This window comes from Heterocephalus glaber, unplaced genomic scaffold (genome assembly GCF_053883595.1).
Source record: "Heterocephalus glaber isolate CG9 unplaced genomic scaffold, H.glaber_assembly_v1.0 deba00001452, whole genome shotgun sequence".
NCBI classification, from domain to species: Eukaryota; Metazoa; Chordata; class Mammalia; order Rodentia; family Bathyergidae; genus Heterocephalus; species Heterocephalus glaber.
The window spans coordinates 10,229,317-10,252,337 of record NW_028258302.1 but is presented as its reverse complement, the minus strand read 5'-3'; the positions used below and the strand labels follow the sequence as shown (position 1 = coordinate 10,252,337).

General features: G+C 45.5%; 2 protein-coding genes across 4 annotated transcripts in view; one reads left to right on the top strand and one right to left on the bottom strand.

Moving 5' to 3' along the window:
• Positions 1 to 5,237: 5,237 nt before the first annotated feature.
• Positions 5,238 to 21,951, bottom strand: LOC110350442 (uncharacterized). Its single transcript, XM_087215762.1, has 4 exons — positions 21,930 to 21,951; positions 19,948 to 20,566; positions 11,270 to 11,369; positions 5,238 to 5,435 (listed from the first exon to the last, which is right to left on the bottom strand). Exons 1-4 carry the CDS (start codon positions 21,949 to 21,951, stop codon positions 5,397 to 5,399), a joined length of 780 nt encoding a protein of 259 aa, XP_087071888.1. The 3' UTR covers positions 5,238 to 5,396.
• The window catches only part of Znf362 (zinc finger protein 362), a 41,297-nt gene continuing 37,541 nt past the window's right edge, over positions 19,266 to 23,021 (top strand). Inside the window, exon 1 of one of the 3 annotated variants that reach the window (XM_087215358.1) lies at positions 19,266 to 19,464. The gene's annotated coding sequence lies outside the window, so the exon portion shown is untranslated. Of the gene's footprint in view, positions 19,465 to 20,157; positions 20,296 to 23,021 lie in introns of those variants that run through there. The other 2 variants (XM_004850899.4, XM_087215354.1) reach the window with 2 other exon arrangements.

The window sequence follows — 23,021 nt, the reverse complement described above, 5'->3', positions numbered from 1 at the left end:
CTGAGGCCTCTGCTGAGGTCAGACATTGGGCCTCCCCACTCTCCAGTCCTGGGTCACAGGTTCAAGATGCTTAACTGATCTTCTGTGAGCCGCCTGTGAAGGAGGCACCACGCTGTGGAGTCGTCAAGTTTCTTTCATAAGCAATGCCTGTCTGTACCTTAGGACACTGGGGAACCTTCCCAGACTCTCCATGATTAATGGAATCTTCCCACTCTCCTTGTCTTGCCTGTGAGGCCTCATTACACCTTCTTTGCTCTAAATCCCAGTTGGCTAGCCTCTCCATGTCCTGACCAGTGCTTCCTTTACACCTTTGCAAAAGCAATCCCTGCCCCTCCCCACTCCACTTCCTAAGTACTCAAGCTCAGAGACAGGATTGGTCCTTTCCTAGGTTATCACCATCTTCACTTACCCAGAGGAGGAAACAGAGGCCCAGAAAGATGCAGAGCCTCTGGTAGTTCTCTGGCCAGCTCCAGGCTTAACCTAGGCCAGACCTGCCTCCTCTCTCAAATCCAGTGCCCCATTAAAGAAATTAATGATTCAGTGAAGTGATACTCTTGGAAGGATGTAAGGCCAACTTCATTCAGGACCATCACAATAGATAGGGGCCACTGCAATGGGATTTTGCAACGGGGGAGACAGGTTGGCCTCAGTTGCAAACAATGTATGGACAAGTGGGAATTTACAGCCAAGGAGCAGGGTGGGATCAGTATATGAAAACTTATGAAAAGGGGATCCTGGCTAAACCAATTTAATAGTATTCTTGCTGAGGACAGGCCAGGATGGTCAGACGCCACCTCACATTACTGGGAGATGGTGGAAGATGAGGAACTGATTGGCTATCGAGGGAGATCAAATATCAAGGACAGGGAATTCTTGCTAAACCAACTTAGCTGGGTTCCTAGGAAACTAGGTTTATGAGAACTAGGCAGAGATTCAAGAACTTGACTAAAGTTTGGTCAAGCAGAGATTTTTTGTTAGCTCTGTTCAGCCTTCCTCCTCCCTCATTCAATTGTTTAGGACTCTTGGGTTTTCACAGCACAGAAATACAACTTGAAGAAGCTTAAGCCAAAAGGGAAGTCATTGAAGTATTAAATGGATATTAAGGCACATCTTAGAGTGAGACTCAGAAGCCAGACTCTGCGTGTGTGTGGTGTCTGTGTGTGTGTGTGTGGTGTCTGTGTGTGTGTGTGTGTGTGTGTATGTGTGTGTGTTGGGGGGTGTTACAGACACTGACTGGCCTGCTTCCTAGCTGTGTAGCCCACAGCAAGTGAGGTTACCTTTAGCTGTTGTGACTTCCCTTATCTGTAGGATGGATGCATTTTTTGTTGTTGTTTTGTTTTTGTGTTTTTGGTACCGGAGATCGAACTTGGGTCCTTGCACTTGCGGGACAGGAGGTAGAACCACTGAGCTAAATCCCAGGCCTGCAGGATGGAGCTTAAAGTAATATCTCCTTGGTTGGGTTATTGGGTAGAGTCAGTGAATTAGAACAAAGACAGTAAGTAGCTCACAGTAAGAAGGATATTTCATATCGTGACCCAGTACACACATAAATGTAAAACACAAGTCTACAAAACAACATTTGTCCTTACTACTTGTGATATGCTCTGATACTTTCTGTTCTAGTTTAGTCTGGTCTAGAGAATCCTGTTTTGTTTATTTAAAAAATGTTAGTACCAACTCCTTAAAAAGATTTCATGACTACTCCTCTCCCTGTTATGAGTTTTGTTTTAAGTTTGAAAATTATTAATGTTTGTTAGGAGCTCTAAAAATTACCTGGCACATAATAAGTCTTAGTAATTATTAGTTATTCTTACTGTGGTTGTAATGAGGAGTTCACTGACTCATACTAGAGAAGGACAGCTTGATTCCAGGAGGTACTTCAATGTAGCCAGAAGTTTCTCCCCAGTCTCTGTCTCTGACCTTGTCTTTGGATGTCAGCATCCTTCCTATGCTGGCTGGCTACACTCAGGAGGAGCATAGCTGCAGGCTTCCCTGTAAAGCTTGGGGCATAGGAAGGATGCTGACACCCAAAAAGAACCTGAGGTGAGAAACAAAGGCTGGAGAGAGACTCCTGGTTATCCTGAGGTGCCTGCTGGGATCAAGCTGTCCTTCTCTAGTATTGGTCAGTCAGCTCCTAATAACTACCGCAGTAAGAGTAGCTAATAGTTATTATAACTTATCATGTACCAAATGCTTTTCTAAGCATTATTGCTCTATAAACAATGAGTAAAAGAATGGTCTCCCTCTCCCTCCAGCTTCAGCAGTAGTCGTAGGTAGCATTTGCTGTGTGCTTATGTGGGCACACACTACTCCAAGGCTTTATGGCACTCTCTCCCTCAGTCCTAGTGATAATCTACATGGATTCCATGGCAGAAAATGGCTAGTTGCTCACCAGACATTATTCCTCTTTCTGGGCCCACAGGAAGCTACATTTCCCAGGCCTTTGGCATAGAGATGGGGCCATGTGGCTAGTTCTTGACAGTGGCATGTGAGTAGAAGTGAGCCATGCATGGTTCAAGGCAGTTAACAATGAAATCTTCTCCATTCAATCTCTCTCTCTGTCTCTATCTCCTTCCTTCCTTCTCTCTTTCTCTTTAATCTGCCAGCTGGCTGAGGACAGTGTATCTTTGGACTCATGTGTTAAAGATGGTGGATTAAAAGGGATATGTGCAGGAAAGGAAGAAGAATTATCATTTGCAGAAGACAGGGTTCTCTATGTAGAATACACCCCAAATCCATCACAAGACTCCTAGAATTAATAACCAAATTCAGCAATGTAGCAGGATACAAATTCAACACACAAAAATCAATAGCATTCCTGTACACTGATAATAAATACCCCAAAAAGGAAATTAGGAAAAAGTACCATTCATAATAGAACCAAGAAAAACTAAATACTTAAGAATTAATCTAACTAAGGAAGTGAAAAACCTCTGCAATGAAAACCATAGTAGTCTGAAAAACGAAATGTAGAGGACATCAGAAAATGGAAAGATATGTCCTGTTCCTGGATAGATAGAACCAATAGAGTCAAAATGGCCATACTTCCAAAAGTGATATACAGATTTAATACAATCCCAATCAAACTCTCAACAGCATTCTTCACGGAACTGGAGAAAACCATCCTAAAATTTACTTGAATCGAGAAGAGACCAAGAATAGCTAAAGCAATCATGGACAACAAGAGCAAAGTGGGAAGCATCACAATACTGGACTTCAAGTTATATTATAAAGCTACAGTGATAAAAACAGCATGAGGCTGGCACAAAAACAGACATAAGGATCAGTGGAATAGAATAGAGGATGCAGAAACAACCCCAAGCATATTTAACTATTTGATCTATGAGAAAGGGGCCAAAAAGACACTGGAGGAAAGATAGCCCTTTAATAAATGGTGCTGGGAAAACTGGGTATCCACATGCAGAAGATTTAATCTAGATCCATATCTCTCACCACATCCTAAACTAAAATCAAAATGGACCAAAGAACTGTTAATACAGAAATACTTAACCTTCTGGATGACAAAATAGGTAAAATTCTTGAAATCATAGGTATAGGTAAGGATCTTCTGAACAGATCCTCAGTTGCATAGAAAATAGTACCGAGAATCAACAGTTAGGATCATAGTAAATTAAAAAGCTTCTGCACAGCAAAAGAAACAATCATCAGAGTGAAAAGACAACCTCAGAATGGGAGATTTTCTGCCAGCTATTCTTCAGAGGACTGAAATCTAGAATATATAGAGAACTAAAAATTAGAACCCCCAAATAAAAAAACCCATTCAAAAAATGGGCAACTTAAATGAACAAACACTTCACAGAAGACATACAATGGTCAATATGGCCATTAGAGAAGTGTAAATTAAAACAACACTGAATCTTACCCCAGTAAGAATAGTTATTATCGAGAAATCAAATAATAAGAAATGCTGGCAAGGCTGTGGAGGCAAAAAGGAATTCTTCTGCATTGTTCATGGGAATGTAAACTGGTACAACCACTATGGAAATCAGTATGGAGATTACTCAAAAAACCTAAAAATAAAATTCCATTTGACCTAGCTATTTCCCTTCTAGTTATCTTCCCCCACCCCAAATTAAAGACATCATATTACAGTTTTACGTGCATACTCGTGTTCGTAGTAGCACAATTCTTAATAGCTAAACCTTGGAAGTGGCCTATGTGTTCATCAACAGATGACTGGGTAAAGAACATGTAGTATTTATACAGAGTGGAGTCCTACTCTGCCATAAAGAAAGATAAACTTGAGTCATTTGTAGGAAAATGGATGTACCTTGAAACCGTAATGTTAAGTGCAATAAATCACACACACAAGCTAAATAGTGCACGCTTTCTCTTATATGAGAAACACAAAATATAAATAAAGAGCAAAATAAAAGATAGATAATAGGAAGTAGATCTTTTTCAGATGAGAACATCAAGAGATGGAGGAAGGAGAGTAGGAGGGGAGAGGAAGGGGATGAAAAAAGGAATTAAGCTGTGTTATGTACATGGACCAACTCCCTGCAAGGAATGTAGACATTACATACTACAAGCATGTACTAATAAATTTTTTTTAACTTAAAAAACAACAGTGGAACTGCTGAGAATGTCACAGGAACTGGTGGAAAATGTTTTGGAAGGATGAGGCAGGATTGCAAATTTGAACCAGCTTGGGCAACTTAGAGACTTTAAATTTTGAAAAAACCCAAAGAAACAAAACAACTGCCTCTCACCCACACACAAATAGATACTGGAACCACATGCTAGAATTAGTGTCTATGAAATCTATGAATGACCTTATAGAGCTTTTTACTTGCAAGGTCAGAGCAAAACATTGATAGCTGTGACAGAGAATATATGGCCCCTTCCTCTTGTCTTTGTGCTGCAATGTCAGAATACCTGGGACTGGGAGATTTATACAGAGCAGAAATGCAGGCTCATAGCTCCAGAGGATGGGAAGTCTAATATCAATATACTGGCCTCTGACGAGGGCCTTCTTGCTGCTGTATCATAACAGGGTGGAAGGTATTATTTGGCAGAAGACAAGAAGGTAAAAAGGGGCTGGACTGTTTCCTTCATAACAGCCCCTATCCCTACCCATGATGGAGGAGCCTTCCCGGCATCACCTCTCAAAAGTGCCTCCTCTTAATACTGTTACAATGGCAAAAATGTCAACATGAGTTTTAGAGGGGACATTCAAATCATAGCACTCCCCAAAGCAAAAAATATTTACCACCTTATCTTTTAAGTTTAAAACATGTTTATGATTCTTGCTTTTAGTTAAAAAAATAAAATCCCTGAGGAAGCCAGTTTCATGTACCCTGGGCTGGACCAGTCTTGTAGCTGAGGAGAGGGAAGTGATGTGATTGGCCAAGCTGGGCTCAGGTGCCTCCTCTTTAGCCAATCAGTGCAGCCAGGAAGAAGGAGTCAGACAGCTGTAACAAAGGGAGATGTTATGGACCATGTCTCCTCACAAAGTATTTATTGAAGCCCTAACTCCCAAAGTGACTATATTTGGAGATAGGGACTTTACTGAGATAATTAAGGTTAAATGAAGTCATAAGGGTGGGCCCTAAGCCCATAGGACTGGTGATCCCCAGAACTGCAAACAGAAAAATAAATGAATAAATAAATAAATAAAATAAGGAAGAGGTATAAGAACACGCTTTCTCTTTCTTCATGTTTACATAAAGAAAAGGCCATGTGAGAACACAGTGAGAACTTTCCCGGGCCAGGGATTTAGCTCGGTGGTTTTGCTGCCTGCTGTGCAAGCGCAAGGACCGGAGTTCGATCTCCGGTACTAAAAAAAAAAAAAAAAAAAAAAAAAAAAAAATGAGAACTTTCCCTCTGCAAGTTGAAGAGAGACCTCACCATAATTCAACCCTGCTAGCACCTTGATCTTGGACTTCCAGTCTCCAGAACTGTAAAAAATAAATATCTGTGGTTGAATCCACATGATCTGAGCATTTTTTTAATAGCAGTCTGAGTAAACTAATACCAGAGGAGTGATTTACAAAAAGATAAATGTTGGTTGCAGGCAAGGGGACTATGGACATGGTGCCTTGGCACTGGGAGAACCATTAGAAGCCAGGCACCACTTCCTCCATCCCTCAACTTGCATCTGCTGTGCTATTATCAAATACTATTCACAAAGATGATTATACACAGAAGTATTTATGCTACTGGACAGAAATGGCAGCACACTCACTCTGGTGGGGAGTTATAGACAAAGTCAAAAGCTCAGATTTGCTCTCTCCTGCCACAGTATTCTTGGCATGGGCCCCAATAATAGTTCCAGACATTCTCTCTGGTACTTAGGTCAGTCTGGTACTCATTGTTCTTACATCATTCTCCTGGTACTTACTACTTACTGAACATATACACAAGGTATACTCATATGCACATTGGTTCACACCAGAAAGTAAGGGACTGCTCAAAAGAATGATAAGAATGTGTCCAAAGAACACCAGAGCTAACTTGAAGAGGCTCCCACTGGCCAAATCAGGGAAATTTTGAAAATTGAAATTAATAACAGGGCCAGGGATTTAGCTCAGTGGTTCCATCACCTGCCTCGAAAGCACAAGGACCAAGGTTCGATCTCTGGTACCAAAAAAAAAAAAAAAATTAATAACAATAGTAATGGATTATAACTCATTGAAAAAGCAAAAATCTCTGAGTCCATACTGACATACTTAATTACATAAATTTGGGAGAAGAAAATGTTTTTTTCTTACAGTGAAATGCCAACTACTACATATGGAAAGAATGGGTTAGAAAAACCACTGAAGGATGGTATGACTCATGGGCAAAGCCTGATGAGAAACAGGTTATTAGTGTGGTCTCAGAGTTTCTTCTCATGTGACTTCTTTTTAGTTACAAAGATATCTAGTAAAGGATCAAAGTAAACATCACCAATATTGGGATAAAGTGACATCATGTGCTTCCTGATCTGATGTCCTCAAACAGGGTTGTGCTTGGGGGGGATATGTGATGGGGAGTTGTCTGCTCAGGCTGCTGGCAGTTAAAGGCTGAATGGCATTTTTTAAGAATTTAAAAATAATGTCTTAATCCAGGTACTCAGGAGGCTGAGGCAGGATGATTGCTGTGAGTTCAAGGTCCCCCAAGGGTGCACAGTCATTTCAAGGCCAGTCTGAATGAACTACAAAGTGAGACTCTGTCTCAAAAACAAGAACAATAACAACAACAGCTGCCAGTCATGGTGGCCCACACCTGTAATCCCAGAACTCTGGGAGGCAGGGATAGGAGGATTCCAAGTTTGAGCCCAGCCTGGGCAACTTAGTGATTTAGCGAGATCTTGTCTCAAAATAAAAAAATCAAATTAAATTTTAAAAGGGCTGATGATATACCTCAGTGCAAAGGCTGTGGGTAAAATCCCTAATACAAAAAAAAAAGTAGTATGGACTAAAACTGACTTGCTTTTTATTATTGCCTGGTGGTAGCGACAACCAGTATCAGTTTTCTCTGAAATTATCTATGCAATTTCTCTAATTACCTTTTAGATTTAATTATATATTCATATATATTATATATACATATATATAAGCAATAATATATGTATAAATAATCATATACATATATATAATTCAAATTAGAATTTTTGGAGGGGGTTGCTGGGGATCAAACCCAGGGCCTTGTACATGTTCGGCAAATTACCACTGAGTTACACTCCCAGCCCTTAAATTAGAAATTTTTAATTATTTACCTTTTAATAAACTTTGAGTTCAAAGTACACGTTTATTTGGGGAGTTTGCAGGAATACAGTTGGCTGGGGCCTATGTGGACTCTGCAACATGTATTTGTTTTCAGAGGAAGTTCAATTTGGATCTTCTCAGTCCTGCAACTCTGGTGCAGTCTGTGTCTCCAACCCCTGTTGTGTTGCATATCCTTGCACTGAAAGCGGAGACTCAAAATAAGCGATGATGGCAGAGTGATGGCAAAGAAACCGAACCCAAGCTAGTTTAATTCTGACATTGTATGTGACTACCTGGAGATTTTCCATGTGTGACGCTTTTTGCAACTTGGAGAAAATGTACTCATTCTTTTCAGTCTCACTTCACTGATGGGAAATGCTGCAGGATAAAGATGTCAGAGTGAAAAGACTTTCACAGATGAAATGCTGGCTCCGCAAGAAGCTGTGCATGCAGTACGGACAGTGTTTGAAAAGTTAACCTCAACGTTTGAAGTACTGTGTGAACTGAAGAGTAATCTGTTCAGATTTTGCTCTCTACTGTATGTGACAATTTTTTTCACACTGAGTTGTCTTTTTTTCAAGAGTGAAGTTTCAGGTGAGGTCAATCACACACAAAAATATTCAGAATCAGCCCTGTTCACTGTACAGTAAAATATCAAGTTTTAAAATTGCTCCTTGAAGGTTGGTGTACAAAAACTGTTAAGTTCATTAACACTGCAACAACAAAATGTAAGGAAATGAACATTTACATAGAGAAAATAATCAGATCTCAAAGAAGAGAGCTGGAAAAAACAACAGAATATTCTAGTCTTGTGCTGCCAAAGGAAATAAAGGGGAAATGTCTGAATGCCACGATCGTCTTCATCAAGAATTGGATACTCTTCAAAGACAATGAAGGAAATAATGCCCATGTTCAGCCATTTTGTCAGTTTTCACAAAAAAAGAAAAAACATCAGAAGTTTTTTTAAACCAAATATAATAGAAATAGTTGATGAGTTTTCTGGTAAATATAATATAGTGGAAACTTTTTACTGTCTTTTTTTATTAATACTGTATATGTTTGCAGTACATAACAATTACATTTATTGTGGTGAGTTGGTACATGAACATAACTTATCTGTTTATTTTTGGTATGGGGGATCAAACTCGGGACCTTGCGCTTGCAAGGCAGGTGGCGGAACCACTGAGCTACATCCCCAGCCCTAACATATCTTAATTTTTTTTTTGTACCCTATACCTCCCATCCTCCTTGCTCCTTCCAACTCTTGGTCTCCTCATACAAAAGCTCGATTTGCGTTTTCTTCTTCTCTTTTCCCCTCCCCTCTCCCTCCCTTCCTTCCTTCTCTCTTCATCTTTTGTTTCCCTTCTCTTTTGAGAAAGATCTCCCTACTTCCTATTTTCTATCTTTTATTTTTCTCTTTATTTATACTTTGGGTTTTGAGAAATATAAGAGAAACTATGTTGTGTGTCTGATTTATTTCACTTAACATTATGGTCTTGAGGAGCATCCATTTACTTAACAAATGCCTCAAGTTTATCCTTCTTTATGGCAGAGTCCTACTCCACTGTGTATAAATTCCACATATTCTTTATCCATTCATCTGTTGATGGACATATAAGTTGCTTCTAAGGTTTAGCTATTATGAATTGTGCTGCTATAAACAAGGGTATATATATGTGTCACTGTAATATGATGGCTTTAACTCTGTTGGGAAGATATTTTGACTGGAAATGTTTGAATCAGTGTTAATCCCCCACCCAAAACCATGGGCAACATTACAGTTTCTTGTACTTAGTACAAAAGAGGCTGGGAATGCAGCTCAGTGGTAGAGCTCATGCTTAGCAACCACAAGACTCTGGGCTCAATCCCTAACACCATCAATAATAATAATAATAATAATAATAATAATAAATATTATGAAAGGAGATTTTTTTAATGAGTTTTGTCGAGACTTACCCCTATGTTTAAGTCTTTTAAAAACTACATACTTGTTGATTCATATGAAAGAAACTTTTCTAAATTAAAGTTAATAAGTATTGTATTTTTATCAACTATAAAGATAGATTTATATATCTAGCCACCTTTATTAAACATGGACAGGGGCTGGGGATGTAGCTCAGTGGTACCACGACCTGCCTCGCAAGCACAAGGTCCTGAGTTCAATCCCTGGTACCAAAAACAAGGACATAGGCAGAAGATTAGTTTTGGTGAAATCATGAGAAATTTGTAGAAGCTAAGTCACAAAAATAGTAACTGTAAAGTGATTCTGCATCTCTAGGTGTAGGTATAGAGCAGTGTGTACATCTACATTTCCCCTTTTCTTTTAAAAACTATATCAATGTAATTAAAAATCATCAATCCATGATTTTTTCCTTTTTAGAATATTTTAACATATTACATTTTCTCATATCATTACTGGCATAACTGTGTTTCTTTGATGGTCATTATCATTCATATCATTTTGTGATTATTTTTGAAAAGAATTGTGTCATATAGAAGAGGAAGTGTTAATAAATAAAGTGAAGGATTTGTTCTGGGTATTGAATACTCTGAGAAGGGTACAACCTTCAGTGATATCCCTGCTAAAAAGTATAATCTGATTCTGGCCAGGAGGAAACATCAGACAAATAGACATTTGGGAAAATAACTGGCCTCTGGAATTTTGAACAGTGTCAAAGTTAAGAAAGACAGAGAAAGGCTCAGTAATTATTTCATATTAAAGGAGACTAAAAAGATGTGCAATATGGATTGGATTCTGGACTAGGCAAAAATAGTTATAAAGGAAATCATTGCAATAATTGACAAAATTTGAACGGGGACTATGGATTAGACAACAGAATTGGGTTTTTTTGTTTTTGTTTTTTTGGTACTGGGGATTTAGCTCAGTGTGGTCCTAGATGACAGAATTGTAACAGTGCTACATTTCCTGTTTTTCATGATTGTATTTTTGTTTTTAAGAAGATATTGTTGTACTTAGGAAATTACTCTGAAATATTTAGTGGAAAAGGGGCATGGTGCTTTCATTGAAGTGTGTGTGTGTGTGTGTGTAAATATATTTAGGTAGTACTAGAGAGAATGACAGTGAATAAGATAAAATATAAATCATTGGCAAACCTGGGTAAAAGATATTGGGGTTTTTTGGTTATTCTTGCAACTTTTCTATACATCCAAAATTATTTCAAAGTGAAAATTTACTCCTCCCCCCAAGATAAGACCAGCAAAACCAAAAAACAAACCACAAACAAGTTAAACTGCACTTTGTGTTATGTGATACTGAGCTACTGAGAGTTGTTTTGGTTATAAGGGACACAGATTTGCAACAGTGGGTTAAATGATGGCGCCCCAAAATATATGCCCATGTCCTACCTCCCAGAATTGTAAGTATGAACTTATTTAGTAAAAGGATCTTTGTAGCTGTAACGAAGTTAAGGATCTTGAGATGAGATCATTGTAGATTACCCAGGTGAACCCTAAATCCAATGCCAAGTGTCCCCCTAGAGAAAGAAGAGGAGAAGGCCATGTGAAGATCAAGGCGAAGGTCAGAGGTATGCACTCACCAGAAGATGGAAGGGGCAAGGAAGGATTCTCCTCTTGAACCTTAAGAGGAGCACAGCCCTGCTGACTGACATCCTGATGTTGAACTTTTGGCCTCCAGAGCTGTGAAAGAATAAATCCCTCTTGTTTTAAGCCACCAAGTTTGTGGGAATTTATTATGCCAGCCCTAGGAAATGAATCCACTTGCCCAAAGGAGAATTTGGTGCTTGTCACCAATCCAAAAGAAGGGGCTGCAGTTGGACCAAACTTTGGGGTGGCTAGAACCGGCTGGGGAATGCTGCTTCTCCCAGCACAGGATCTCTGTTTTCTCTGGAGGCTTCTTCTGAGGCCATGGCTGGAGGTAACTTCCAGGGAAAAACCAGAAAGACTCTGATTGGCTTGGCTTGGGTTATGTGGCTTTCCAGTTCCCACTAGAGTCGCTCCCAGAGAGGGAGGAAGCTGCTGCTCCCAGAAGGAAGGGGCTAGGCAGGCAGCACCAATCCTTGCCCAGGCACGACACATGTCACCTCGCCATGGAGAAGCCTGGGAACTGCTCTTCTCTGTAGTGTGCAGATGGGATGAGCAAACAGGACTGGGTAGCCAGCTCAGAGAGTAGGGGGTGGACTCAAGCCTACCTAGGATGTTCAGCCCTCCCCACCTCTGGTGTTTCTGCATTCCTGTTGGTTTCTGTCTTCACTTTGGTATTATGTCACTGTCCCTTCCTTGTCCTGTAGGCCACATACAGGACTTTTGTTTAGTGAATGACTATTTCACTAGTTGCCTGCCTGATGCCCCCTACTTCCTCTGGGCTTGGTCTCTTCTCTTACTTTATCCCTGACATGGCCATAGGACATTACAGATGCTGCCATATTGGCTACAGCTAATTAGTCCAAGGGAGTCAGCTGGCTCCGTTGTTTGGGGTCTGTGGTGAGGCAGTACCTCATGGTGGGAATATGAGGCAGAGCAAGAAACTGCTTATTTCATGGCCAGGATGTGAAGAGTGGGAAGAAGGAGCTTGGTCCCAGTGTCCCCTTCCAGGGCATGTCCCCATTGATGAGAAGGCCTCCCACCAGACCCTACTTCTTAAATGTTCTACCACCTCACAATAGTGCCAGGCTGGGCACCAAGCTTTTAACACATGGGCATTACATCCAGGTTGTAGCACTGAGACCTCTGCTTTTTTCACAGTTTAGTTATTCAACCCTTTCTTGGACTCTGTAACTCCCTTTTGCTGCTTACTTGTTAGCCTAAGGTAGATTTCTGTCTCTTGCAAACTGTTATGGTTTGGGTCTAGATGTCCCCCAAAGCCTCATAGGTGGCTTTTTGAGAGGTGGCTGAATCTAGAGTGTGTGATGCTGGGATTAAGGGTGTGTGATTACTAAACCAGTACACTGATTGGTTTGGCATCGCCCTAATCACGGTAGGTTGGATAAGATCAAAGGGGCAGCAAGGTGCTATTAAGGTTCCCTTGCTGCTTTTGCTACCACGTGGGTGCCATGAAGTGTTTCTCCTCTGTAGTGTCCCTCTGCCATGTGCCACTCTGCCTTGGAGCCAGCCGATTATGGATTGAAACCTCTCTACAAACTGTGAGCTAAATAAACCCTTTAACTTGGGATGCTGGGTATTTTGTCTCAGCAACCAGGGAAAAGTAACTAACACACAAACCCTAGGTGTACAAAAAGAATTGCCCTTGATTATGCATGAACAGAATAAAACCTAGAACAATACACTTGGGGCTTGGCTTCATCTCATTTTGCAGATAGGGAAACTGAGGCCTACAGAGAGGGTGAATCACTGACTCCATAAGCACATGAGCAGTGGAGCTGGAGGCCCAAGCACAAGCCCCCAGTTGTCTGCCACTCTGGGTCGTATATTTACATGTGGCTCAACTGGCCTTCTTCCTCTCTGCCTCAATTTCCCTATTCTGTCCCTGTGGGCATTCCATTCCTGGCAGAAGAAAGGGGAACCAGATGTTAGGAGGTGGGCTGCTTTGAGTTCTCAGGGCCTACAAAAGGCTATTATTATTTAATTACTCCAAATGGTAATTATAAGGGAAAGTACTTGTCTACCCTTCCATTATGGCACTTCTGCCCTTTTCCCCTGGCTGCCCCCAGGCCAACCATAAAAGGGAGCTGGGTGCAGATCTGTCATGTGGTGCTCTGGGAGCACTGCTGGGCCAGCTGGGGAAGAGCTATACTTACTATAGACAATTTCACTTCCTTCCGAAAGGTGGATTGTAGATGGTACAGCCCTTCCATACCCGTGAACTCCTTAGATCCCATAGGAAAGGGGAATTACCCCTGGCAGACCCCTGACCATGCCCTGGGCACTGCACTAGGCCCCCTACCTTCTCAGGGCAACATCTGCCCAGAAGAAGCCCAGCAAGTGCCTGGCTTACAGCAAATGCTTGGCAAATAATGATACGTATTTATTTCTAACCCCAGCACATTTTCCTGTGAAGGAGGGATTACTATCCCCATTTATAAATAAGAAGCCTGGGATCTCCTCAGGTTCTAAATCTAAGGGGAAGATTTGGACCTTTAGCACCTGACCTCAAAACCTCCCAGTCTTGCTTTACAGCTTGCCCTGGGTACTACTGGCCCATTTCTTAGGCGAGAAATTGAGGCCCAGCTCACTCAGGGTTTTAACAGGGTCAGTACCTGGAGCCACATGTCTTGACCTGCTGAGCTGAGGCTCTGACCTGCTGCTTGCTCTGCCCTGTACCTTGCCCTTTGTCCTACTACTCCCTCTACCCCACAATCTCCAGCTCACTACTGACGGCAGAGACACAAAAGATGACTGAGACAGTCCTTACCCCTGGGTGAGAAAACACCTAGCTAAACTGTAGACCTGCAAGCCATTTACTTGGGCTGGCTTCTGGGCTCTCGCTGCTTGTGACAGGCATTGCTAATCAGTTGTACCATTCTCCCTGTTTGGAGCCCAGACTCCCAGTCCTTTGAGATTTAGATAGCATTTGACTGGAATTTCCCATCTTAAATCTTGCAGAAATACAATGAAGTCCCCAAGAGCTCTTCAAACTCCAGTGTCTTACAAAGTCTTGGTCACTTTTAACTCCAACTTTCTGCTCCCAAGGCACCTGCACTATCTCTCCTCCACTTGTCTTTACTTTCTGCTCAGTGCCAGTCTGGTGCCAACTTGCCATGCAGTATGCAATTCATTTTGCTAAATATTCAAGGACAGAGGGCCCGGGTGCATCATAGCAAAGTGAAGGGAAGAAAGCAGAGATAGCCCTGTTCGTCCAAGTCCCTCAGCTGCTGGCCCCTGGCCACCTCTGTTCTCAGGTTCCCACATTTTATGCACCACTCCCCACTTCAAGACAATGCTCGAATTTCAACATGCTCATTTTGTAGGCCCTTTCATCATAAAAAATTTGATTTCCACCACTTTTTAATTAGATTAATGAAAAAATGTATATTAAATTTATAATGTGATGTCAGACTATTAGAAACCTGAATGCGGAATTATATTTGGGATAAGAGTGCAAAAGGAGGAGAGACCCACAAAGCTATGGAAACATCCTGAAGGTAGCAGAAGGCCATCCCCAGGATGTGGCTATGGGGCATGGCAGGGTGGATAGGTAGGAGTTTCTTAGGCTGTGGGTGTGGTGGTGTGGGGAACATTCCAAGAGGACTACCCATGCGAAGGTCCTGTGGCGAAAGGAAACACCATGCCTTTCTTCAACTCACAGGAGGCTTGTGTGGCTGGAGACAGAGGTCAGAGGAAAATGAGTCTGGTTGAGGACCAAACCATGTAGAGACTTGGAGATCATAATCCCCTACATTTTATTATGTAGAGCAAAGTAGACCTCTGCCTCCAGCTCAGCTCATGGCTAACCACAGACACCCAAATCTCTATGGAAGTCTCTGCTTAGCAGAGAACTACATACTCAGAGTCTCTCTAGAAGAGTTTTTCCTCCATGCCCTGCTCCTTAGGAAAGTGAAAAGGCGAGGACAGAGAGCTTCGCATGGACATGAATGAATTATGCCTCCTCTGCCCTAAGCAGGCAGAGCAGTAGTCTGTTGAACGGCCTCTTGCCTCTGGACCATAACTTGGGTGGTGTGGACAGAGCAGGGCTTGGGAAGCTTCTGTAGGGACGGGGGAGTGTGGGCTGGGCTTCTTAGGGAAGATTTGCCAGGGACATTGGAGGTGGGAGCAGATGTCTGAAGGACAGGCAGCCACATTACTCCAGTGTAATCCACACATTCATTCTCTCTCTTTTCTCCTCTCTCTCCTCTCTCTCTCTCCTTTCTCCCTTTATGGCACTGAGGATTGAACCTAGGGCCTTTTCACTGAAGTACACCTTTTCATTATTTTGAGAGAAGTTCTCACTAATTTGCTAAATTGCCTAGGTTGGGCTCAAACTTGTAATCCCTTTGCTTTAGCCTCCCAGAGTGCTGGGATTGCAGGTGTGCACCCCCATATCCAGCTCACATATTCTCTTCTAATACAAGTTTTATAAGATATAAATTATCATGCTCAATTTGTACCTGAGAAAACTGAAGTCCAGAAACAGAAACACCAGCCTGTAAGTGATGAAGCTAGGGTTCAAAGCCCAGCTGTTGGACTCTTAAACCTAACCTGTGAATACAATTCTGTAGTGTCCTTGAGAAAAACAAATAAGCAAAGGTGAAGAGAGTAAATGGACAGCGACCTCATATCCTCACTCACTCAGCTCGGCTCGGCTCGGCTCACACCATGTAGCACACACCATGTAGCACTCACCATGTGCCAGGCACTGCAGCAAAACAAGTTCTGGACCAGGAGTTGCAGGACCTTAGCTAGAGATTCAGCTCCAAGATTTAACCAACTACTTCCTACCTATGGGCCCCAGTTTTCCCAGCTGTGAAATGGGAAAAATGCCTCTGCCAGCCTCCTTCTCAGAACTACTTGAGGGGTCCAAGTACAAACTGCCTGTGCTGCTGCCTGAGACTGCTTTTCATTATGATGGGAGGTACACCCCACTTTAGGGGTGAGGTGGTAGCTCACTTGACTTGTGGGCAGGGAAAAGAGATAGACTTTCTTCACATCAAAGTCTCAATATGACATGCTCATGTCCTCATGTATTAAAGACAGCCTTGAAAGGGACATGATGGGGGCTGAAAAACCTGGGAATTCCTGGGCACTCCCCACACCCATCAATCACCACGTCTTGGTGACACTGTTCCTAAAGTGACCCACATTTGTCCACTTCTCTCCACTTCTGCCTATGTCACCAAAGCCCAAGCCAATGCCACCAAGACCCAAGCCATTCTTCATCTGAAGATCTCCCACTGGGTCCCTGCTTCCCAGTGCATTCTCTCCTGTGGCCACAGGGGCCTTTGAGAAAGAAGTTGGACCACAGATCACTGAACTGCTACCTCCCCATACTCCCAATTGCCCTTTAACTAAAACCCTAAAACATCACCTACCTAGGCTCACTGGGATGGCCATCCCCCAGTGTCATTTCACAGTACCTCGTGTTCCACTCCAGCTCCACTGTACTGTCTGTCCCTTCAGTGTTGCATGCTTCTTCCTTCACTATTCTCTCTACCAAAGACATTCTTTCCTCAGCTCTTTTCTACCCTCAGTTTAAATGTCGCTTTCTCTGGGAAACTCTCCCTGACCACCTCTCAGCCATTCTCCAGACACTTTAAACCTCTCCTTCCTGGCCTTCATGAGACCTAAATATATAGTAACTTAAAAATTCTTGTTTAAATTCTGTCTTTCAGAACAGTCTGTGGGAGAGTTTGCCCATATCACTGATGTCTACTCCCCTTCTCATTCCCAGTGAGCACTGTTTCCCAGACTCCCTTGCAGTAGGGGAGGCCATGTGATTAGTTTTGGCCAATGGATGGTGAGAAGTGGTGTCTATCACTCTCAGGCTGAAGTAGTGAAAAATTCATGCACAATCCTCCACTCTGTCTTCTAGTGAGTGTTCAGCTCCTAGATGTTAGGGACTCACTGACCTAAATCCCTTAGTGGCTAAAGAGCTGAGAGTCTCCATCTTGGCTTCCTATACCTGATGCCATACTAGCTCCATTCAGGCCATCTTCCACAGCATCTCAGAAGGAACTGGAAGGCTTTTGAAGACAGAATCTAAGCTAAGGCCTGAAGGCTGAGTTGAAGGTGCCCTGGGAAGGTGGGGTGAAAGCAGGAGACGGTGTTCTGGGCAGAGGGAACAGCATGTGCAGATGCCTAGAGAGGGGAGTTGGCAAGGTCTGAGATGGCAGCTCATGTAGCTGGCTGGAGCATAGCTTTCTGGGTGTCAGAGAGGAGCTGACGAGGGAAAGCAGGGCCAGGTCATGGAACCTGCCCCCCAGAAATCCCTTCCAAAGGCCCCAGCCCAGCAGCCAAGGCCATGAGGAGTCTGTCTTCCTCTCCCTCTCCCTCTCCCCCTAAACCCCTCTAAGTACCGATGACAGTGGTGATAACATAACTTGATAACCCTTAGAACGTCAGGTGCTGTGATGAACATTATTTTATTGAGCCTATCAACGATGCCACAGTTAATATACTTTTAAAAGATTTTTTCTTTTTAATAGACTATGTTTTAGGATTTTCTTTGGGGGGTGATTTTTTAGACAGGTTTATATAGTACAGGCTGGCCTTGAACTCATTATGTAGCCCAGGCTGGCTTTTAACTTGAAGCAGTCCCTGCCTCAGCCTCCCATGTTGGAATTACAGACATGTGCCATCAAGCCAGTGCTTTAGGATATTTTTAGATTCACAGAAAGATTTTGAAGACATCTCAGAGGGTTCCCCTGTATCCTCTCCTAGCATTTTCTTTATTAGTAATCTATTACAATTATTGATGGACAGTTTTATTAATATACTAAAGTCTATAATTTATTGAAATTTCTTTAGTTTTTTAAAATGCCCTTTAAAACTAATTTCCAGTATTGCATCTAGGATACCACATTACATTTAGTTGTCATGTCTCTTCAAGCTCCTCTGGGCTGTGATACTTTCTCAGACTTTCCTTGTTTTTGATGATCTTGACAGTTTTGAAGGGTACCAGTCAGGTATTTTGTTGGATGCTTCACTATTGTGTTTCCCACGACAAGCCTGGGCTTCTGGGTTACTGTGAGGAAGACCCAAAAGTGCCATTTTTATCACATAATATCAATTGTTCATACTACTGACATGATTCATGATTGTAGATGGCCTTTGTCACTTGGATGGGGCAGTAGTCATCAGCATTTCCACTGTAAAGTCCTTCTTCTCCCTCCTTTGCCCTGCCATGCTCTATGGACGGAAGTACTAGGCACAGCCCACACCTGCGCAGAAGAGAATCCCCCCCATCCCCATTATTGATGTATCATGTTGGGAGACTACTCCATGAGTTGGTACTTTCATCACTCTCATTTCTGGAGCTGGAAGGCCTTTCTTCCCTACCTGTCTCACCCCACAGCCACTTTCTGAAAATCCTTCCCACCCTTCTAGGAGTAATAGCGTCTGTGTTCTCCCTCTGTGCCTTGCGCCTTGTAATTCTATTTCATGCCACATATACAGTGCTTCTGCCCCGTGCAGGGAGTGCACTGCGCTTGGGGCCAGGGAACAAACAGCCTCTTTGAGTACTGTCCTCCAGTTGCCCGCCAGCATTTGCCAATCTGCTAGACTGGACTCTCCATGCAGGCAGGAGCTTGGTCCAACTTGTTCACGGCTGTGCTCCCAGTCAATCACAGTGTCTGGAGTGCAGCAGGTAATATTTACTCAGTAAATATTTACTGAGTTGGAATGCTTCCTAAAAGACAGATGATTGTTTCTGTGTTTGTCCTTGCCCAGGGACTGGATGCTCCCTGAGGGCAGGACAAGCTCTGATTCATCTAGGCCTAGAAACTGGGTGGCTCTGTGCGTACAGAAATCCTCCAGAGAAAGGGGCAGCCGGCTCCTCCTGTAGAAGTAAAGTTTTGAAACTGACACGGCCCGGGAGGCCGAATCAGGAGGACTTGGTGACTGATTGGCTGGGGAGGGTGAAGCGGGAGGAGGAGTCACACGGATAGCTCTGAGGTCTGGAGCTAGGGGACCGCCGGTGCCACCTCTGATAGACTTCGAGAAGAGCCGCTGCCAGCCTCCGGCTGCCCTGTCCGTTGGAGTTCAGGCCTAGGGCTGGGAAGGGATGGCCTGCCTGTGCAAACTTCTGCCCCTACTCCCTTGTCCTCGACTTACAAAAAAAAAAATCTCAGTCTGGATTTTGAGCACGAACATTTGTTATCAGGTGTGAGTCCATTCTGGGGATCTCCTCTATCCTGCAGTCTTCCCGGGGGCAAACCCCCGGGACATCTTGGTACCGCGCGGGTTCTGCCGGTTAGGGCCGTGGCCCGCCAGGCCCGAGTCCCCGGCCGCCATCACCCGGAGGGGGGTGGAGAGGCGGCGGCCGGGCCTGGGCGGGACAATGGCCGCGGCCGCCCGGGCTCCGGGAGCCCCCGCGCTGGGGAAGGGGCCGTCCTAGGGCCGGGCGTCGGTGCCCTCCCCGCGCGGCTCGGGCGGGCGGAGGGGGCGAGGAGTTCCTTTGTGGCTCTGCCTCCGGCGCGGCGCGGGCGGGGGGCGCCGCGCAACTTTGCTGGGCTGCTGCGGCGGCCGGGGAACGCGAGACGAGGCCCCGGGGCGCGAGCGGGGGCCCCAGCGCGCGGCCCGCCCCCGTCGGCCCCTCCGCCCCCTCCCCTCACGCCGTTGCCAGCGCCGGGCGCTGCCCACTCACCGAAGCCCCGGGGCCGGACGGGCTGTGCAGCCGGAGAGGCGGGGGCCCAACGCGGCCCCCCCAACCCGGAGCCGGGCGCCTGGCGCAGGGGCTCGCGGAGCGCACGGGGGGCCGCGCGACGCCGCAGACCCAGCCTCCCGCCGCCGCCGCCGCCACCGCCGCCACCGCCGCCGCCGCCTCGGCGCTTGCAGAACCCAGAAGTGAACAGCAGGCGACCCGGAAGGTTTGCGCGCGGCTCCGCACCAAGCGGGAGCCCGAGCCCGGAGCCGGAGCCCCAGCCCGGCCCTGCTCGGGCCGCCGGGCGCGGGGCTGCGGCCGCGTCCCGGAGGCACCTCCAGCAACCGCAAGGTCCGTGCGGGCCCGGGGCGCGCGGGGAGCGGGCCGGCGGCGAGGGTGCCCGCCTGCCCGCGGGAAAGTTGCGCCGAGTTGCGGGCGGGAGCCGGGCCGGCGCGGGCGCTGTCAGCCGGGCCGGGACGCCCCGAGGGCCGGGGCCGCCTGCGCCTGGGGCCGGGCCCGGGGCAGCGGCGGCGCGCGGGGTAGGAAGTGTCTAGGGCGGCGTGTCTGGGGCTGGTCTCCGAGAGTGTGTGCGAGTGCGTGTATGTGTGTGTGCGTGTGTTTTCTTAAGCCGGGCTATTCAAACCTGCTGCAATTCTCCGGTAAACAATGATTCATGGGGCTTAATGCAAATAAACGGATTGCAAACGGCGCGGTTCGCGCACTTTGCTGCCGGCCCGGTGGAGCGGCCAGTGCCGGATTTCTCCCTTTTTTTGCAGATCTGCAGAATATGGCGTCCCTGTCCTGTTTTAAAAATAAGCCAGGCTGCCATTTTTGTTTTTCTTTTGTCTGAAAATTTTAATAAAACTGTCTGAGAATGTGGGAGAGGCGGCTGGAAGCAGAGGGGGCACCCGAAGGGTTGGCTTTTTTCCTTTTCTTTGGCGAGAGCCGCGAGCCTTTCGGGGAGGTGAGACACAATGCAATTGCACTTTAAAGAAAAAAAAGGGGGGAAGCTGCCGGGCGATTTAGGGGGGAGGACTAGGAATTTAAAGTTAACTCCGAAAGTTTTCTTTTCTTTTCTTTTCTTTTTCTAAGCGTTTTTTTGGGGGGGAGGAAGGCGGTGAGATGCCGCGAAGGGATCTTGGGGTCCATTTCTTTCCCCCACCCCACCCCCAGCTAGCCGCCTTTGCGGGGTTTTTGGGAAAAGTTAACTGCCGGTTTGCTCAGAGCTTTGCAAGGGGACGTGGAGGGTTGGGGATGGGAGTTTTGGGGCAACTAGGGAATGTCTTTTGGAAAGGGCTTTATACAAATGGCATTGTAAGGGACTATATTCTCAGATTTAGGGTGAGAGGGCTGACTCTAGGGGCTCGGAGTGGGCCCAAGGTTTCCAGCTAAGACCCTGGACATAAGGAAATAATCCTGCTTTCACCACCCTGCCTTCCAGCAGTGTGGAGCCTCCAGAAGCCTGTGTAGGGGTGGGCCTTTCTCCTTGGGTGGCCAGGGTCCCTTGGTAGGCTGAATCGAGCCCTGGGTGTTGTGCTGCCCCCCCCCCCCCCCCGCTTGGGCAATTGGAGAATCCCTTCCCCAATCTGGTGGTCCTCCTGACCCTCAGAGGTGGTATCTAGTGATGAGAGCCCTTGGTGGCCGGCTTTGGCCAGGTACAGCCCCAGTGGGTCCCATCTGGTGCTGAGGGGTGGCTGATTTGTTAGTCTCTGATTTGTGGGCCACTCCCCTTCTTCTAGTTGTATCCCTTTTGCCACCCCTTCCGACACCCTGGAGGCTCCCAAATTGGAGATGGTTTGGACTTTGTAAGTTCCCGAAGTATCTGGCTGGACAGGTCTGGACCTGCTGGCTCTGCAGGCTACAAAGGGGCCTGAAGATCAGGACCACAAATCTGGGGTGACCACTGCTGTCCAAGGCACCACGCAGGGCTGGGCCTGGCCTTCCCCTGTTGGGAAGCCTGTCTGTCCTGGGAGGTCCCTGCCTACCACCATTTCCTGGAGAGTCCATCCTCAAGTTGCATCCCTGGCCTGGGTCCTGGCTCCACAGGGTTGTTCAGGCTCTCTGAGGACAGAGTCAGGAGTTGGAGGTTGAGGGTCAGGGGTTCAGAGCTAGGCTAGCCTGGGTCTGAGGGTACCAAGCCAGGCATATTTTACATAAAGAAACAGAGAGGTCCAGAAAAGGAAGTGACTTGCCCATAGTCACACTGCCAGGAAGAAGGAGAGCTGAGCCCAGGACTCAGATGTCCAGGGTCCCACTGCTCAGCTCTCTTCACTGTTCTCCATTTGGAGCCTTGATGCCTGGAAGGAACTGGACTAGAATGGGTCAGCATGATCCCTTCACTCTCCCTGACCCCCAGCATCATAATCCTTCTTTAGGGAATGGAACTTTACAGTTTGTGCAGTGTGGTGCTTGGCTGTTGTAAGGTCAGGCTGTCCTGGGAACTCAGCTGGGGTGAAGTGTTAAAGTGGGGATAATTGGCCCCATTATAAAATTCAGGAAACTGAGGCCTGGAGAGGTTGGACAGTAGCAGAAAAGGGTTTAAATTCAGGCCTATGGACTCCGTGTCTGGGCCTTTCCTGGGCAGATTTTGGTGCTTGTGTGTAGGACTCTTTCCCAACTAATAGTTTTTGTTCTCTCTAATTTTTCTGCTGACCCCATTATCTGGACAAAAATCCAGGAGCCCACCCTCCCATCCCAAAGAATGTCAGAGATGGAGAGGTCCGGGATGTCATTGGGGTTCAGAGAGGGGAAGCCACTGGCTGGATGGAAGTCACCCAGTAGTTTCTAGTTCTTGCTAGTACCACAGTTGTGGCCTTTTATCTCTTTTCCTCTATGAGACATTCAGAAGGACAGTGAACCATTCTACCCAATGCCAGCTCCGCAGGGCTGAGGGAAATGGCAGTTGCTGGTGATGGGGCTGGGGCAGGGGCATAATGGCCAGTACTTGGTAGGGACATGGGTTTGTCCCAGAGGCTGAAGAATAGGTAACCTGCAGTCTTAGGGAATGCAACAAGCTGGTTCCAGGTAGAAAGGAAGAAGCTGGTATGGGAATGAGATGTGACCTGGCTTGGCCCTTC